Source organism: Prunus mume, linkage group LG2 (genome assembly GCF_029339155.1).
Source record: "Prunus mume cultivar Tortuosa linkage group LG2, ASM2933915v1, whole genome shotgun sequence".
Classification (NCBI taxonomy): domain Eukaryota; kingdom Viridiplantae; phylum Streptophyta; class Magnoliopsida; order Rosales; family Rosaceae; genus Prunus; species Prunus mume.
In genome coordinates, this window is record NC_142699.1 from 37324026 (window position 1) to 37343494 (window position 19469).

Consider the following 19469-nt stretch of genomic DNA (forward strand, 5'->3'; position numbering starts at 1 on the left):
TTTTCCACCAAAATTAATGTAAGAAAAAGATTTGATCCATTCAATCAGAATATTTAATTCTATATTAAACACAATAAATAATTAAATAAATTTGGGGCCAGGTTCATTTGGTCGACAGAAATTCGATCAGTCTATTGATGCCATGATAGAGAGAACTTTAATTCTACAAGGCAGAAAGAGCTTTCAACAGAACAAATTTAAGATGTACATCTGATTTTATTGCAATGTTTCTTCCATATATGCTACAAAACATGCCTTAAACACCTTGAAATTTCTATGACATATTGATATAACATCGCCGAGCTCAAACTAAACTTTACTTCAGACCCCCAACAATGACTATCTAGAAAGCTCATAAGATAATTACAAGATTAAGATATTGACAGTTCTGGGAACCTCAGAAACAGAGAGAGGGAGGAACCTAGAACTCACGATCAGGGAAAAGAAAAGGAGCCACAAGGGACCAAACATATAGTCCAGCAGTAACCCATTCTGTGCAGATTCGGACCCAAACCGATGTCCAACCAACGTCTATCAGATCTGAGCTCTCCGATGAGTTGGTCCAACCCGAAAGAAGCATTGCTGAATACATGCTAGCCAAGGCAAATATCAGGTGGAAAAAAGTATAGGAATAACTAACAGGTTTTGCTTCTTTTTCCTTGGTTTCTTTCCCTTCTTCCAACTCTTTGCCATCGAGAAGAGGTTTCTTTTCAGCTGCGCCTGTGCCACAAAGTTCAAGTTTGGAAGTACTTAATATGTAATAAACAAGAAGCATAGGAGTAGCTTTCGTGAATTGCAAATTCATCTTTATTGCTTCCATTGAATAAAAAGGATTACAAAAATTAGTTGAGTACCTGCCCTCGGTGAAGATGGTGGTGATAAAAAAGTTGTGGATGATCCAGCACGAAGTGCAGAGTACAAAACTGAAAGAACAGTCGTCACCATCCCAAGAAGAAGGGTACTTACAGAGACTGCTTTGGAATGGTGAAGACCATTGCAAGCATAGCCACGAGGTTCACTGGAAAGAGCTGTGTAGAGCACATAAGCACTATAAACAGATATCACAGAAGCAGGAAGGAGGCTGCCATTAACCTGTTTCAAATTTCCAGGCCAAAATCATCATGCAGGTTAATTCTCAGTATAAACGTGACACTCTCTACCATAAAAAACTACATTTACCAATTTAAATTTTTCAGTAGCAGTATTACATGGTAGAACCAAATATGATGAATCATCTCAAAAACTAAGCACTGTGAGTCCCAGACCATTGAAAGTCTATCCCTTCAGTAAATATAAGTGAGAAAGTTCTTAAACAGTGTAGGTAAACTTGCTATGGAGCCTTGCAATGCTTTATTCCAGTTATGTAATCCAACTTTTGATGCAATTCAGAGTCTTTTAAGTATTGCGCATGATTTGTAACTCTCCATGTGGTCAGTATGTTTCAGTGGGTTTCTGTCCCTAAATCTATAGGGACTTCAAGATCTCATCCATTTCACCTAATTCTTTGAGCAATATGACTAGGTCCTAATGGTTTGCATGATCTGCCTTGGGTCAGCATTGTCACAGACTTTTCTCACGAAAAAATTAATTCTTTTAGATTTGCAATACTGTGATCACTTTAACCTTATTAACCACAGCTAGTTCCTTCAAGAGCATCAGCAAGGCATGGGATTGAAAGTCTATGCCATTTACATAGCTACAGGAATAATCTAATGATTGATAACAAATGGGGCATGCAGGACATATTACATAACATGTGATACAAATGAACGAAGTTGACCATCTTATCTTTACCTTAGGGTGTAATGCAATAACTGCAAATGAAAATGCAAGAACCATGGTCATGACAATAAAGAAGATATTAAGGCCACAGTCTTCGCCAGAGGGGTTGAACCAAATGAACATAATGCCTGAGATCGTAAATGCTGCAAGGTAGCATACAATTGATACAACAAGCAAGGCAATATACCTGGAATATATACATTTATAGAGTGAGAACTCAAATTAAACACGTGAAAGGGAAAATGATATATGAGTACTTAAACCAACCATTTTTGTTCATCTTTCTCCACCCATGCATCATTCCATGAGTGAGTAAAGTCTAGTAAGATAAGCACTTGAACGAGTAAAAATAAGCCAGCCCCAAATTTTGAAAGGACACCTGCAAGCACAGGGAACAATATAAATTTTAGAATTAAAGATGAGAAATGGTGGGGAGATAACCATCCATTGGAATCAGATTCATGACTGGCCCAATAACGTGGAAGTGTCGGTCCCTTGCATCGTATCTAAGATCAGTATATTCATCTTATACCACAAGCCAAGCCCTGAAGTTCTAAAATCCAACCAATAAAAGAATTTGTTGTTATATTCAACTATCTAGTTATTTTCTCAATAGTCTGATGGGTAGATTTTATTTCTTGTAGTAAAACTGAGGCCATGAAAGCAGTTTTCCCTTACTTAAATTGAAATTAATCAACTCTGTGTCAAATAATGAAAGAAAGGAGATGGTTGATTCTAAGATCCCATATGTCCTATTTATATTCCACAGCTCAAAAAGAATAATTCATCCCCTAGTAAACAGCACAAAAGCCATGAATCACAAAAAGCATCCAAATTTCTATATATTTTCAAACACACATATTAGTTATCATATGCCAAGGAAATGCACGATGGAAATTTTAGCTGGAGTGAGAACCGTTAGCATTCAAAGCTTTAATTATTAAATAAGGGCTGAAAAAGAACATTCTTATTTCCAAAAAAATTCAAAATAGCATGTTACTATCCTAGTGCAAAGAACACATTTTCCAGGGAAATTTTAGGGCTATTAGGGCTACAGCATGCAAATTATTGTTTCACATAACGCCAAAAACAGCCAAGACAACTCCAGTAGTTACTTTTCTTTTGAACATCTGAAGCACACACATCAACAAGGCAGAATCACATCATTCTCAATTGCACCCGGTTAAAGAAATGAATCAGACTCAAACTGAATTCAATCAATTGAGAAACAAACTAACCATAGATTGTAATGACAATGTCTGGAAGGAAAAACATGAGAATGACAAGCAAAAGCCAGACCACCATCTTGGCAATCCATCCACCATGATGCCAGGAATCCCGTCTGTCATTTTGATCCTTCACTCCAATCATTAGAAGGGCAAATGTGACGAAAAACAAGAAATTCCCCAAGCTCACACGAAGAACTGCGTCTATTTGATACCACTCCTTGGTGTGAGTCTGAGAAGAGCTTATCCCTGCAAATACCAAAAAGATATCAAAAATCAAATCCGCAACAGTCACAAACAATACTTTGGGCAGTGAAACAAGCTTCCTACTAAATCTCAGTCATACTCATTAAGATTATCAGGAAACGAATGCGTTGATTTTCAATTATGGCATTGCCAGTTTATGATCAGAAAAATGCAACTGAATTTCCCAATTCTTAATCTAAAACAACGCAAAACATCAAGACGATTATATAGTTTACATTTCTTTACATTTAGGGGCAATTAATTGCACCCCATGACCAATCTAAACAAACGAAACCCAACTCATAAAATTCAGACTTGGATGCAATTCAAAAATTAACACGCTTCTGCAACACTAAAAACTGCAAAATCTGATCATTTCTCATATACCCAATTAAAATTAGTTCAAAAAACGAAAAGGGCCAGTGAAGAATGGGACTCACATGGGATTTTCTCTAACAGAGGAGCTCCGACTTCTCTGAGGATCCAAGAAACGATCAAGGAAAGGCCGAAGAGACCACAATAAGCAAGTCTAGCTGATTTCCTGGAAATCCCAGAGGCCACGGAGCCGCACAGGCCGCACGTAGAAGCAGCAATGCAAGGCAAGCAGCACGACATCTCTGGGCCTACTGTCCTGTTCTTGAAAATTCTGGGCTATTAACTGGGAAGGCGTTGAAGGGTAAGAACGGTGTAGGACTGGTAGGTAGCTTGTGGGCTATTCACTGGTTTTGTTTTCCTTCCGCGTTCTCTCGTGTATTCGCGCACGTAATTTCAAATTTTAATGCTCATTGGCCGCTCGGGTCTTCCCCTATGATTTTAGATGGAATATACGAAAGCATAAAAGTAAATTTGCTTCTGATTTTATCAGATTTTATGGGCTCATAGGCCTGCATTGCTTTTCTTAGCCTGGGCCCAAAGAACTTTTCGATGTTCATCGTGTTAGCCCAAACCAAAAAGTTATTATATTTGCACCCAAGACACACCAAAACAGAACAAAATTAAAAAAATTGTTAATGACCCACCCCAGTATTTTTGTTTGAATTTTCTAAGGAGAGGTACTCACATGAATAGTGCATGTCCTGCTCTAGTAATTTTTTTGTTAGTTTTCCATCCATTGTTATGACAATTCAAAGGCAATTACTATTCACATGAGATATGAGGAGAAGAATTTGTATAAAGTTTTGGTATGGGAAGTGAAGAATGTGGTTAGGTATTTATAAAATAAATTTTAAAAAATGAAATTTTGGGTTTTTTTTTCCTTTTTTTTTTCAATTGTTTTGTTATTTAAATTGGTTGCTGACTTAGCATTAAGTCATTTTGCCCAAGCAGTTGCCCAGGCAATGGCAAGCCTTGGCCATTGGAAACAGGATTGGGGGCCTAGGGGGCCCCTTGCCTGGGCTAGCCCTTCCTGTTAGAAATGCTCTTAGGAGAAAAACTTACCTATACCGGGAATTGGGGATACCACTGTGGGATATGCTATCCCGACTCAATTGCCATGTGTTTTAACTTTACAACATGGAAATACGCAATAGATTTAGGATAACGCTACAGGGCATCCCTGTTACATCTAAGTTCTTCTCCTTTATTAAACATGGCTTCAAAAGACAACATGAACTTTATACAAGGAGTTCGCCCAGGACAAGTAAGTTGTATCAAGTTGCATGGCGAAAAACTCCAAAGAAGACTTTCATGTCATGAGACAGATTGAATCACAAGTATCGCGCGCCATTGAACAGAAGTCTCCACCCAAGTTTTTCTCCATTAACCTCTCCTACGAATGAATACACACACCCACCAGCCAAAAGTACAGTTTTTCTCCTTGGTTGCCATTTGCCAAAGAAGTCAGTACAATCTACATGCTCCACCACGACATCTCTCTCAACTGTAGCTGAAGAGTCGCAAAACATGAACCCACCTGGCTGTCACAATCTTTTTGTAGATAAACCTTTTTTTCTCTCTTTCACACTAATTTTAAACGCAGCTCTTTGCGGGCTGTGTTTCTTGAAAGGGAATGTTTTGTGATTGTGGTGTTTCAGTTAGTCACATCCCCAAAACTTAAAATCAAAAGAACACACTTCACTCCACTTCACTTCCCACCTTAATTATTGCAACTTCCCCAAAGACCCAACAAAATGCACCCCCCACCAGCATTGGATTTTTCTTCTTTCTAATCTCTTAAAGTAAAGTAGCTCAACAAACCACTGGCTTTCTAACGTTGTCCCCAAGCTCTGCTTCATCTGCTACAAGTGTCTGCATGAGTCATGACCTCTCATTGAGCTTGTTCATAGGGCCTATCTGGTTTGGACCCAAGTTAGCTAGACATTAGCGGATCATTTTCACTCAGGTCCACAAGGATAGTGCTAGACTTAAAGATCTTATCCTTGATGCCTTCTGCTTGGAGATAAGGTTTATGAACAGTTTGATTTGCCAATCTTTAACAGGGCAGTGAGACATGATTAGACACGTGGAATGGGAAATGCGATTGTGATGTTCTTGGGGGCGCTTGGCAAAGCAAGCACTCTGTCACAGTCTTCGCCTTTTGGAAGCCACTTGGGACTTGGCCTCAGGAGGAGTCACCAAAATTGGCCCAAAGAAGAGAGATACTTATATGGAAACTCACGTAGGTAGAGGTGACAATTCGTGTTCGCGCGTGTCGTGATTCGACCTTGTTTAGGGTATAAATAGAATCAGATGCTTTTGCAAATCACATGCGTAACATAAAATAATACACATAACCCCTATCTTGTAGCTGCTTTTGCCATTGGTGCAGATCTGATTGAAGTAGGTAGAATCAAAGGATATCTCAGACAGGCAAAGTCATTCTATGAGCACTTGTGCCACTTTTATAAGGCTTGCTAAGCCGCCCCGGGATTAAGGACATAGTTCCCTTCCTGGTCTGGGTTAGGGTTCCAAACCTGCCATATCCCCTGAACCAGAGCTCGAGGTCTACTTCTACCTTTATAATAATCAAAATAATTACTTATATTATTGTTTCCAAGTCGTGGTCAAAATTGCCACTCCTAATCTAAAGTCACATGAGGCTGTCCAAAGCAGGATAATAACGTGGGGTTAATTTGCAACATGAATAATAGAAAATAAAGTCCATGTTATAAGTACTTTTAAACTACTTTGAAGTTCAAGAGGGACAAGACAACTATGAATTAATGGCAGGCAAAGTTTATCTGATTAAGACGTTTAAGGCGGATTTAGAGGGAGAGATAGAGTTGTAGAAAGCACGTGACATTGAGGTGGTGTGAAGATACAAGTGGACCCAGTGACTATAAGCACGGAAGGCCATGAAGGTTGAAGCTGTAGTCTTCATGTGGATATAAGATATCTGGCTTGCAGATAAATGCCAAGACAAGACATGCACCTGAGATATATTTGACCCCAATATAAATATAATTATAATTAGTGAAAGTAGCTTAGAGCTAGCTAGCTATGGGAAACTTGGGTAGGAGAATTGCCAAGTGGAAGAGAATGGTGAGGCAACAGAGAGGGAAGCTTTATATTACAAGGGTCTGCATTTCTATGCTTCTTGGTTGCCACAAGTACTCTTGATTTGATTTGTGGCATCCATTTTTCTCGCCCCCCCTTCCATGATGTTAGAACCCTAATTGTTTTTTTCTATGATTATCGACATTTCATCGTATACGTAACAAGTTTGAGGTGCTAATCAGTCCATGCATGCATGCCTGCTGAAGATGGAACTGCTGCCAGACGGTCGTGCATCGATCAGAAGATCATGTCTTTATTTAGGTGGTGAGATTAAATTTGTGGGTCCATGAGACCCATGCAGTCCCAAAATGTATGAATATTAATTTGAGATATATTTATATAGCCAGGTGCTTGCTGTGAATTAAGAAGCATGTCTGAGAGAGAGAGAGAGAGAGAGAGAGACCTAGTTTGCAGTGTAAGGGAAAGGGAAAGGTAAATTAGTTTGTTACTGCTGACTGAGTGTGCTGTAATTTTGTGTTTTCTATACTAGATTGTATATGGTAAGAAAGTTAATTACTGTGTAAAATAATCTTCTTGTTTTGAGTGCAAGGAACCGTCTAACAAATGAATTTCAGATCTGCAGAGCTGTATATACATGAAAAATCCAAGTTTGAGGTATTAATTTATAGTAATAATATAAATGTACAAATTAATGTTGTTAATAAATTTGAATTTTGAACGAATATTCCATCCAAAAGCTTCCTGTAATTCTGGCAGAGCACTGGATTTTGTCAATCTATCCTTCAACCTTCTTCATCTGCACACATACACAGTGGGGACAAATTACAGCTCCTCATAACAGAGACAGGCCTAGGTGGGTTGGCCCTGAGATAAGGATATAAGCGCTCCAAAACCAGTCCTTGAGCAGGGAGGGAGACAAAGCTGATGTGTCTGCCTTGTCATCTTTGTTTCAGCGGGGCCTCTCCATGTTAATAGCTGCCAACACTTGGTCACCCACCCTCTGATGATATTGCCTGATCATTATCTCTCTATAAAAAAAAGCAGCTAGCTGAGCTCAAGTTCCATGAGCAAGTTATCAACCAAAATACAAGTGCCTCTCTGACTGGACTGGACTATAGTCCGGGAACATGAAAGGACGGATGTCCTCTGTTCTGACGCCGAAGCAGCGGTCGTGGGATAAGTGCTCGAGGCTGATGAGGGAGCAGCGGACACGGCTTTATATCATGTGGAGGTGCACTGTCATACTTCTGTGCTGGGATGAGTGACAGGAAGAAGAGGGGTACATACTATACAGGGTTTAATGAAGCTGTAGATATATTGGGGAAGTTAATTAACTGTTGAGGCAAGTATGTGTTTGTGATCTGTTGAGTTTTCTATTCAAATTTCATACAAAAAGTTAACAAGAAAATCTACTGCTGCTGCTGTGGCTGGGATGACTTCTCTTTACCCCTTACTGTTTTTTCTATTTTTTGTAAGTCATGACAACAATTGGAACAAAATCAATGCAATCCTCAACTGTGCCCCACGATCATTTCATCTACTGACATTGGTCTTCATTTTGTTGGAGGAGGTTTCGAGTTCAAATCCCATAATAAACAAGGCAAGACCTGGATTATTTTTTGGTTCTAGAAAAAATCTCTTCGTTCAAACTAAACTAGAACAAGGGAACAAATTCTCTTCATGATTTTTTATTCCTTTTGTAGCTGGGCCATGGAATAAACCATTGTAACCCTCACATTTCAATATTTCAGTGAATTAGTAAGTAGAAAGGAAATAATACTGTGAACTCTTGGAAAACATAACTTATTTACGATTCCAGATACTGTTTTTTACAAAACAAAAAGTAGAGCCAACCTAAGAGGCAGCTCGAACCTAACATATGATATTAACCAAAAAAGAGTTCAAATTAACAAGCTCAATGAGCTAACGAACATAAAATCATATCCTATCCATCTATGTAGAACCCCGCCTCTCCCCCCACCCTCGAAAAACAAAAGGAAGAAAAAAAAAAGATCAGAAAAACTTTTTGGTAGATTGAGGTCAAAGCCACTTCCCTGAGGAGCAAAGGGTTCAGGATATGACAAATCAACTCGATGAATCATCTCTTATTTCAAAGAAGTGGTTCACCAGAAGCTCCTTGTAGCCTTGTGGAGGACAAATCACAAGCCGATATCTTTGGGGCTAATCCTTGCTTACTTTGGCCTGCCGAGGTCATCATCACAACAAGAAGATTATACATTAGTTAGCTTCAACCACTAGACATAACTTGAGTATCAAAAAAACTGAAGTTTAACAGCATAACAGCAGCCCAGCCCCATCATTTGAAGCCATCATCAAAGTTAGGTGTTCAGAATAAGCAAACCAAACATTTGAACGAGGATGCAAGCCAGTCACGAAGTGGAATTATAATCAGGAAATTTACTTGTCATATCAGTCTCTATCTGTATCAATCATTAAGTAACAGGACATAATGCTCCAAAGAAGGCATGCATTACTGTGATGACCTGAATGAGGTGGCTATCGATATCTCATATTATGTAAGTGTTTCATTCTCTATACTTCCTTATGGAATCAACTGCAGCACCATTGTCATCTATATATATAAAGCAAAAGGCCTTGCTTAATGCAAACATTAAGAATTGAAATGATTAATTAAACGAGGGTAATATGGTAAATTCACACTTTTTCATATTAAAAAAATTAAAAATCAAAGAAAAATCAGATAATGGATCCTATTTTTATGGAACGCAACTACCCATTATCTTTTTTAATTCTAACATCAATTTAAAATTTTTTTTAAAAAAGGCTCTCGCAAGTGCGAAAGCACGTGCGGAGAGGCTATATTTTGAGAAACTTGAATGATATGCAATTATATTTAGAAAGGCCGAAAAAACCCATCCCGCAGGCAAACTTAAATTATAAATATAAACGTTGCTTGAATGAGGATTATAAACATAAATGTTGCTTGAATGATGCCCCCTCCCCACCCCCTCAATTTATGTCACCATGCTGACAAATGAAAATAACAGATTGAAAATGGGTAAATTATTCTGTTCACTCACGGGTCCTTTGTGCGCAGTTATCCTCCGAACTGATGGAGCTCGTGCCACTGATGAAGCAGCTGCAGCTGCAGCAACACGTATCCTGCAAAGAAGAAGAAGATCAATCTGCTTTCGTGCAACTCTCATACATAATATCAACCAAATATTTACAGTTGCCACTTTGTGATACCTTTTATGTACATCAACATATTCATCAGTTTCATCCACAATCTCCTCCTGCATTTGTCAACAAAGTCATCACTATAGTATAAAGTCTGCGGTCAATTGAACAATTTTCATCAACTGAAAGGAAGACAATATTAATTGCATGTACTTTACCTGCAGGAGTTCTTCGAATACATCTTCCAGGGTGATGATACCAATAACTTCACCATCCTCGGTATCCTCTGACAACTGGGGAAATCCATTAGTTGCTCCGTCACCATGGGATGCAAAAGTTTCCCTATTGCTATGAGGGGATCTTGGTACCCTGGGTATGTCAACAATGACACTGTCTGGCTTTCCATCTTGCTTGGATAGCAGAGGAGTAGTCAGTTGGGAGTCCGTGTCACTGACTCTGTTGTCTTCTTTCTCTGCATCAATCGGTGGAAGAGCCTTACTTTTCCCTTTAGACTTCACCACAGCAGCCATATGACTGCTGCCCTTTTGAAACTCATTCAATATATCATAGAGTGGCATATCTGCAGGAACTCTGGGAACACAACCCACACATAAGAACAGAATATTCCACACTCAGTACTGGAATTGAAGAAATTGAAAAAACATTAGCATATTTAAAGAAGTTGAAGCACACCGTGGAATTCTTCGGATGGAAACAGCACTGACTGGGGTCTCTGTTTCAGGTCGTACAGTGAGAAGACTTTTCACCTAATCCCCGAACAAAAGAGAATAAGGGGATAAAAACACAAGAATTACAGATCACAGATTTAGTGAGTTTACAATCTAGAATAGATACATAATATGAAACTCCAAAGATTTTAAGTTTTAACACCCACCAGCAGAAGTCCAATAATATTCCTTGAATTCCCAGAATAGACAGGAACTCGACTATGTCCCCGAGCAAGAACTTTCCCCATTGCTTCCCTGAGTAATTAATTTGAAAGAACAGAAATATAGTTACACTATTCATTGTACAATTTCAGCTGCAAATAAACTTGCAAAAAAAAAAGATAGAGAAGTTAATAAACCTAACAGAAATACAATCAAATCACATGTCTAGCATGTTGTATATGAAAGGATACTTATTGATTATCTTAAGTAGAATTTACTAGTAGAAGATGACAAATTGAACATAGCAATGGTTGATGGGTTGTCTTTCTGAAAATAATAGAGCCGGAGCATCATTAACAGTGTCTCCCAACTTTACAGGTTGAATCCTAATTCTCATTTGTTACACTATGCTTATTTTAGATCACGATCATGATACATGCAAAAGGATGTTGGCTGCATAATGCCCATTTGATTCTTACAGGAACCAATGAGACAATTAACTAAGAAGGGTAAATGTGACTTATTCAGGAGCGAAGCTTACCAGTCCAACTTTGAATTGACATCTAAGGAGAAGGTTGACTCAATAGGCGTCATTGCCTCCTCAGCAGTCTGTTGACAAATAAATAAATAAATAAATAAGTTGAGTTTACATGATAGAAAGTGTATCAAGATTTATATCACTTCAAAGCAAAAATGAAATAGGAAAAATAAATACAAAGTAAGCTTCTAAGAGGAAACAATTTCATGCTGATGCAATATGAATAATTTAATATCACAACTTGTCACCCTAAAGCTGCTACTAATTTCTCTAACTCAAATTAAGATTAAGAGAATTCAGACACCTTTAAAATGAAAATGAGATGAAAAGTATTGCTTGATTATTCCACCTCAAAAGAAAGAGTACAATTAATTTTTTTCTATATATTTTGACATTTTCAACTTAAATTAGAAGTTTAATAAACAAGAATGGCTTCCTGTTTGATACATTGGATGGCTGCATTACTAGAAATTGCAAAAAAAGAAAACTACAACAGTTAAGCCTCTAAAATGACATGTGAGTTCCATTATAATGTGTACCTTTTCAGTTAAATCCAGTGCTCCACTAATTATCGTTGTCTCATCGTGTGTAAGTTCACCACCCTTGCCCTCCTATATGTGACAATAACATATTGGAATTTTTAAGAAGAGAAAACAAGTAAAAATGTTATCATATGTTTCACAGTCAGATAATTTTACCCAACTGATAACATATTGATTCTGAAGAGATTCACTTTACCTCCTGGCTGTGGATGGAGACAAGAGCTTTCAACTGCGCTCGCCTAAATAATGCTTCATTATGTCCCAGAACACAGTCCAAGATCTGGAACACATAAACTTCTTGGTGTCAACAAGTCGAAGTCAAATCAAACAGCATCATCAATAATTCGTTATTTGAATGGCAAGGTTATATCAAAGAGAAACTTTCAATTTCTAGTGCATATTAAATTCTGTTCTTTTGTTTTTGTTTCCTTTGGCTAGGCCACTTTCAGATTATATGAGAACTAATATACATCAGAGCTCAATTGCATGACAAACAAGTTTTATTTAACCATTATAAGGAGAAACGAGATGAGATGAACAAAATTTATTCAGGTGGATCAAACAATTACATCATTTGGATGAACATATAAAACAAGCATCCCTCATCATTTGGACGAACATATAAAACAAGCATCCCTTTCTCTGTTTCCTGTCCTTATTAATCAAATATACACGCAAAGATAGTGGAGTTGTAGGAGTACCGTTTAATCGAAATTCAGGATTCCTGACTACGTAAAGTGGGGATCATACCAGAGCAAGCATAAACATTAAGCAATAAAAACTCCTCCGCATATACAATTAACTGAGTAGCGATGACATTACAAAACCAACATTGAAAGCAGGTATCATATCAAATTCATGAAAATATCAACTATCTGCCTGAAAATATACCTTGCCAATTGGATAAGCAATTGGATAGCAAAGAACCATCAACACTCGTACAAGACATACAAAGTTGGAACCAACGGCGAGTCCATATCTAGTGCATATTGCTTGTGGAATAACCTGGAAGAATAAAGGAAACCAGCAAACCAAATTCCAATTCAAACCCATCATGCGTGAGTATAAAGGTTAAAACCAAAGTGCTAAATCATCAAAAAATTCGGAAAACAGCATACCTCTCCAAAAAACAGGACAAAAGTCACGGAGAGGATGATAGCAACATACTGATTGAAAAGTTTATCCAAATATATAGGAAGAGCCTGCAGATTGCAAATATCAAAGTTAAAAGCTGGCATTAATAAGAATACTACTCATATTGAATCTTGAACCTTTTCATTTTCAATCAGACACATTTAGCAGATTCTGGTATCAAGAATCAATTTCATTATCACAAAACCAAATCCAATCCAAGAACAATGGCATTGAGAACCAGAGAGACTGCAATTGATCAAATTACTTACTTCCATAGCAGCCGCATTACACAGAAGCAAAGTAACGAGCAGCTGATGCTGCTTCTGAACCACCGGCAATATAAGAGCTGAGCACAAAAGCACACAAATATGTCAATAACTCCGATAAGTCGGCTATTTACGAGCGAGACGAAACCGAAATTGAACCGAAACGGAAACGAACCTGCTTGTTTTTTCTCGGTGGGAGAGCCACTACGCTGTAAAATCTCAAGGTCGACGAGGCCGAGCGACATGAGTCCTAGGGTTAGGCCGGACATTATACCGGCGAAGAGGACGAAGAAGCACGAGAGCCCCGCGTAAATGAACCACCAGACCGATCCGAAGGGTATGCCGCCAACCTCCGATCCGAGGCCCGAGTTCCGAGTCAGCAGCCGAGTCACCATTATCGCATTTATCGGATGCATAGCTGCTTATGGCTTCTTCTTCTTGGTGATCCAGGTAGCGCCTGCTTCTTCAATCGCTCTCTTTCTCTCCCAGAATGATAGAATCTGAGTGCTGACTGAGTGAGAGGTTTGTTGAAGTTGGGAGTTTGGATTTGGACACTGATTTTATTGGATGGACACGTGGCAGAATCTTAAGGATTTTGTTAGAATCCGTGATCGGGAACGAGGTTTTCTGTTTCTTCTTTTTAATACAAGGTTTTTGTGCTTTTAGTTTACCGCCTTTTTACCTTTTAACCTTTCGGTTTCTCTATTCCAGTTGAAAAGAGAGAGAGAGGGAGGGACAAAAATGGAACAAAAATCGTTGGGTTTTGTCCTGTTTTTAATTAATTGATCTTTTTTCTAACCATTGTTACCATCTTATTAATCCTTTGTTTGTTATCTTCTTATTGCAGGACGCCCAAACAATGAAGGCCAAATGGGGAATGAACAATATATGCCAGAATTGGTAAATTATTAAGTTTTGTCTTGTTTTTCACTTATTTTTTAGGCTTATTTACAGCAATGTCTTTTGAAATTACGGTCAAATCTCATTTTGTCATCCAAACTTAAAATGGCCTACATTCCCCCTTGATCATAGTATGGTGACCCACTTTGCTCCCCACCATCAACTCATTCCAAAACAACCTCCTACTAAAAAGTCCCACACAATTCCACATTTTTAAAAATCCTTTAAAATTAGCAAGTTTTTGAATACAATATGACTTTTTGTTACTTGTTTAAAGTCTTGACTAAATACCACTAGATTTTGACACTCTCTTTTAAAAATCCTAATGGTCTTAATGGAATACTACAAGATTCGTTTAGATTATTTAAAAGTCTTAATTGAATACCACAAGACTTATTTATCTCACAATAGTATGTTAAAATCTCAATTGAACACACATCTTGCTTGGTTGGAATATTTGTATCTAAAGACTCTGCTGGACTAAGCAACTCATCATGAAAAATAATTATACTATGTCATGCTCTATCTGGGTTAAAAATTATCTTTAAACCATTATGGAGGTATACTAGTGAAATCTAATTTTACATTTTTCCAAAGAGGGAAATAAAAATTTATTACTTCTTTTATTTTGGAAGAAAATGAAGATAAGTGATCACTACTTTCAACATAAGGTTGACTTAAGGAACCATACTCGGCTAAGAATCCTAGAGTAATTAAGAAAGTTTTCTGTTTATGTTCTAAATGTAGTTCTCTATATTTTATCATGTTAATACTAGCTAAATAAATAGTATAATGAGAACAACTTTTTGCAATAATTTTGATACTAGGTTGTGGATTATTTTTCAAATTGAAAAGAAATGCTTGGATATATATATAATTGAAGGGTTGCATTTTTCTCATATTCTAATATAATCACTTGACCCTTAAAATCTTCTAGTAGAAATCTATACCTTTCTCAAGCTAGGGTTTGAAGAAAATATGGATTTTTAGTTTTTTGCTCAAGGGAAAATTCTTTATAGTGCTCAAGTAAGTTGGGCTCATTAGCCTATTTTCCTTGTAAAACCATGCTCAAATTTTGACATCTTAAATTAATAATTCTAAAATTTCTTACTATTGCCTCATACTCTTTCTTTTGCTCCTCATGTTTTTCCTACAAAAAAAAACAAAACAAAAACAAAAACAAAAAACTGTGGTTTTTGCTATTTTATAATCATAATTATAAACTAAAATATCTTGCTCAAGGCTTTGATAAGTTTTTCATGCTCTTTTCTCATGCTTTCATTATTAGTTCTAATATTCCAAAAGTTATCCAAAAGAACTTTTTGTTTTTCTGCCAATGATGCTTGGGTATGATATTTTAAAACAAGATTTCTAATTTCCTGCACTGGAATTCCATTATAATAATACGTATTTACTACTGGTCTTGCTTGAATACTTATACTTAATGGATTACCACCTTGTGATGGTGTACCATTATTTTTTCTGTCAGAGGATGGTGCTCCAAAATAATACATACATGTTAATTAATAATATGGGATAAGATGTCTGCTAAAGTATTATCATATCTTTAATATGCTCAAATACTGGTTTAAATCTATTTCATGTAATAGAATCTACAAAACTAACCCAACTTCGGGCTTCTTATTTGTTAGTATTAATTTATTATAATGAGAAACAATATTTTGACAATCTGTTCTAATAGTAAATATTTAACTATGTAAAAATAATGAAAATGCTTCAAAAAAGTTTATAACTCCTAAAATTTATAAATCTGTGGCTAGAAGTCTAGCCTATATATCCCTAAATTTACCTGATGTGTATCTACAAACTTGTTCTTCATATTTAGGTTCTTCTAATATAATTAGAAATAAATTACTCTAGTATTTAATAGATTAACTTGATCCTTGTTGGAATGATACTCTACTAATTTGAGCGATATTTCCACCTGCAATTAATCACATCAAATTTTGGCGCCATTGCCGGGGGTCGACTTAGTCTGTTAATATTAGTGTGCTTTATTTTCTAGTTGTACTTTGAATATTTAATCAGTTAAGTTTTTTTTTCCAGATACTTCTGCAGTCCCATTTGATTCATCACCAAAAAAAAAACACAAAACAAAAGGAGAGAACGTGAGAAGCTTTAGACCACAAACAACAAAAGCAAAAGAAAGATAGCCTAGCATAAAAGAAAGGAGGAAAAGAAAAGGAAACAAGGCCGTGTAAAACAAAGAAGGTTTATGCAGCAATTCCAAATCTGCCACTTGGATCCTGGCAACATATAATTCCCACTTCAAATCAGGATTCCACTTCCTTTTTCAATTCTTCTTCCTTTTCCTTTTAAAATAAAATTTTCTTTCCAATTTTATTTGAGTTTTAAAATTTAAGTTTCTTTCCCTAATTGTGTTTGGGTGTTGTTTCCTTCTTCAATTCTATTTTCTTTCCTTATTTAAACAATCCTTTGTCCTTGTTTGCATGTACAACAACTTCGTTTTTTAGCATACGGTGAATGACTAGTACCCGCTCTTCAATTAGCCAACTAGTTGAATTGGAACCTGAGATTGAACAAAAGCTTCGAGCAATTCGCAGGAGATAGAGAAAAGAAGAATCAACAATGAGAAGAAGAGATGGATCTTGTCCCAAATGAAACACTGGGAGACCTCGATATCCCAACAATTCTGACATCGCCTTCAAACATTGTTCTCCTTGCACCTACCAGGTATTATAAATTGAAAAATATCCACTTAATATGATGCATTCTTTCCATGGATTAAGTTATGAAGATCCTTTAGCTCATATTAGAGATATTTTTAACATAGTTTCTAACATAGCTTTAATAGGGGGAGTCACAGAAGAACATCTCAGGATAAAAGTCTTTCCCTACACATTGAAAGATAAAGCAAAGACGTGGCCAAACTCCTTACGGACTGGATTATTGATTAGCTGGACAGAGGTTCAAAACAAGTTCCTGGAGAAGTTCTTTTTTACTCAGATTATTGATGCACTAAGGGATAAAATCATGCAATTTAGTCAACAGGCCGTTGAGTCATTTTCAGAAGCTTGAGAACAGTTCAATAATATTTTAATACAATGTCCTCACTATGGTTTGCCTATTCTAGTTCTCATGCGTATTTTTTACAAGGCACTAACCGTTTCAAGTAAGGCTGCAGTGAATAACTATGCAGGTGGATCAATTGAATGTCAAACTTTGTTTCATATGATAGAAATTGAAACACAACATTCTGATGCAAGAGGTAAGCATGCCGGAATTTATGAATCTGGTAGTTCTAATGCTTTTGCTTCTAAAGAGCAGGTTGACGATATAACTAGTAAATTGGATGCCTTACTTGCTATGATTGGGAGAGTACCAACACAAGAGATCTGCTCCATTTGTGCTGTTCTCGATCATGCCACCATATTGTGTCCTCATGGAGTTAATTTTCTAGAATTTTTGCAAGAACAAGCCAACATGGTGAATACTTATAGACGTCCCGGCAATGATCCATTCTCCAACACGTATAATCCGGGATGGCAAAGACACCCCAATTTTTCATGGAGCAATACTCAAAATGTACAAAAATCACCACCTAGTTTTCTTCCTCAAGAGAAGAAAATAAATTTGGAAGATACTCTTACTCAGTTAACTATGTCTACCACCCAATTTATGACTAAAACCAAAATCCCAACTTCAGAATCAGAGCCCTTCTATTCGGAACTTAGAGGTGCAAGTAGGCCAAATAGCTAATATATTGAGTGGAAGAAACCAAGGAGTATTGCCAAGCCAACCTGAGATTAATCCAAAAATTCAAGAATATGTGAAGGCAATCACACTTCGAAATGGGAGACCCATCAAAACAGTGGTAGATTTGGACGTACAAAAGCACCACTAGCAGTTGAGAAATACTGAAAAAGCTTATGAAAATAGTCTTTCTACAGCCGGATCATCTCAACTCGCTGCCGTGAGCTCCACAGAAAATTCAGCAAAAACTGAGCAATCAACATCCACAAATCTCACTCCAAAATCCTACATTCCACCAATTTCTTTTCCGCAACGCCTTAAGAAAAATAATAAGGATGTACACCTCTCCAAATTTCTTGAAATTTACAAGAAATTGCAAATTACCATTCCATTTAGCGAATCATTAGAGCAAACGCTGAACTATGGAAAGTTCCTCATGGAAATCTTAGGTAAAAATAAACCTTTGGAAGATACTGAGATGGTGAAATGACGGAGGAGTGTAGCACAGTAATACAAAGGCAACTACCACCTAAGTGAAAGGATCCAAGGAGATTTTTTATTCCTTGCACCATTGACACTATTTCTTTTCAAAGAGAATTGTGTGATCTATGGTCTAGTGTTAATTTAATTACTTTATCTATAGCTAAAAGAATTGGTTTGGGGGAAATTAAGAAAACTACTATTTCTTTGCAGATGACGGATAGATCACTTATATATCCTCACGGCATTCTTGGGGATGTACTGGTGAAGGTGGATCGCTTCATATTCCCAGCTAATTTCATAGTTTTATATATGTAAGAAGATGTTGACAATTTAATTATTTTAAACCACTCATTCCTCATCACTGGAAGAATGATAATTGACATAGAAAAAGGTTTTTGATCCTACGAGAAGCCGATCAAGAGGTGGAATTCAAAGTTTTTGATGCAACTAAGTACCCCATTGATTTGGAGTATTGTTTCTGTTTAGAAGCAGTAGATCATGTTGTTCAACGACAATTCATACTGGACTATCCAATAGATCCTCTAAAAGCAAGTTTGGTTCATAAGATAGAGGTAGGAGGGGAGGCACACATGCTCGAAATGATGAACTCATTGGAAACCAAGGCCATCCCAAGCATTATTGTCTCACCAGCCCTCACTTTGAAAAGATACTTGAAAGAAAATTTCAATCAACAAATGGAGACCTTCGATCTCCATGATCTCGAGTGATAATCATTCCAAAATTCAAGTCGAGAACTATAAACCAAGCGCTTGTTGAGAGGCAACCCAAGTAGGTACCTTTATTCCTTTCTTTGTTATTATTATTTTTCTCTTTAGTTTCCATCCTTCTGTGCATTTACTAATTGTTACATGCATCTACTTTAAACATTGTGGACAAAGCTTAGTTTAGGTTTGGGGGTGTGGAATTTTGTTGTTTTTGTTGTTATTTGAATTTTGAGTCATAAGGAAAACAAGAAAGGGAAAAAAAAGATTTTGGGTTCCAAAGAAAGGATTTTGTGTTTCAAAGAACATATCAAGATTGGTTCTAGCCCTAAGATGATTGCAACATGTTCCAGATCTGTTACAGAAGTTGTTTTGGTCATTAGATGA

The 19469-nt window shown here is 36.9% G+C and overlaps 2 protein-coding genes and 1 non-coding gene across 3 annotated transcripts; all 3 read right to left on the reverse strand.

The window, feature by feature from the left end:
- Window positions 1-196: 196 nt before the first annotated feature.
- Window positions 197-4025, reverse strand: LOC103322850 (Serinc-domain containing serine and sphingolipid biosynthesis protein). Its single transcript, XM_008224791.2, has 6 exons — window positions 3695-4025; window positions 3021-3257; window positions 2050-2161; window positions 1795-1969; window positions 855-1092; window positions 197-720 (listed from the first exon to the last, which is right to left on the reverse strand). The coding sequence occupies exons 1-6, from the start codon at window positions 3867-3869 to the stop codon at window positions 422-424; spliced, it is 1236 nt and encodes a 411-aa protein (XP_008223013.2). The 5' UTR covers window positions 3870-4025; the 3' UTR covers window positions 197-421.
- A 4472-nt stretch (window positions 4026-8497) lies between these two features.
- Window positions 8498-13774, reverse strand: LOC103322848 (DUF21 domain-containing protein At4g14240). The gene is made up of 13 exons (XM_008224790.2): window positions 13418-13774; window positions 13246-13322; window positions 12961-13044; window positions 12734-12847; window positions 12039-12122; window positions 11840-11911; window positions 11304-11371; window positions 10768-10855; window positions 10566-10639; window positions 10091-10463; window positions 9942-9988; window positions 9773-9854; window positions 8498-8912 (listed from the first exon to the last, which is right to left on the reverse strand). Exons 1-13 carry the CDS (start codon window positions 13656-13658, stop codon window positions 8892-8894), a joined length of 1425 nt encoding a protein of 474 aa, XP_008223012.1. The 5' UTR covers window positions 13659-13774; the 3' UTR covers window positions 8498-8891.
- A 3365-nt stretch (window positions 13775-17139) lies between these two features.
- On the reverse strand, window positions 17140-17246 carry LOC148920223 (small nucleolar RNA R71). The gene has a single exon (XR_016124830.1). It is a non-coding gene; the product is annotated as a small nucleolar RNA R71 (small nucleolar RNA).
- Between the last annotated feature and the right edge of the window lie 2223 nt (window positions 17247-19469).

Coding starts and splice junctions, on each gene's coding strand:
- LOC103322850 (XM_008224791.2), bottom strand. CDS start 3,869: ATGTCGTGCTGCTTGCCTTGCATTGCTGCTTCTACGTGCGGCCTGTGC. Junction 3,258..3,694: donor TCTGTTAGAGAAAATCCCAT/GTGAGTCCCATT, acceptor TGGTATTTGCAG/GGATAAGCTCTTCTCAGACT. Junction 2,162..3,020: donor CATTGTCATTACAATCTATG/GTTAGTTTGTTT, acceptor CTGTGCTTGCAG/GTGTCCTTTCAAAATTTGGG.
- LOC103322848 (XM_008224790.2), bottom strand. CDS start 13,658: ATGCATCCGATAAATGCGATAATGGTGACTCGGCTGCTGACTCGGAAC. Junction 13,045..13,245: donor GTAATGCGGCTGCTATGGAA/GTAAGTAATTTG, acceptor TGCAATCTGCAG/GCTCTTCCTATATATTTGGA. Junction 10,640..10,767: donor ATATTATTGGACTTCTGCTG/GTGGGTGTTAAA, acceptor TTCGGGGATTAG/GTGAAAAGTCTTCTCACTGT.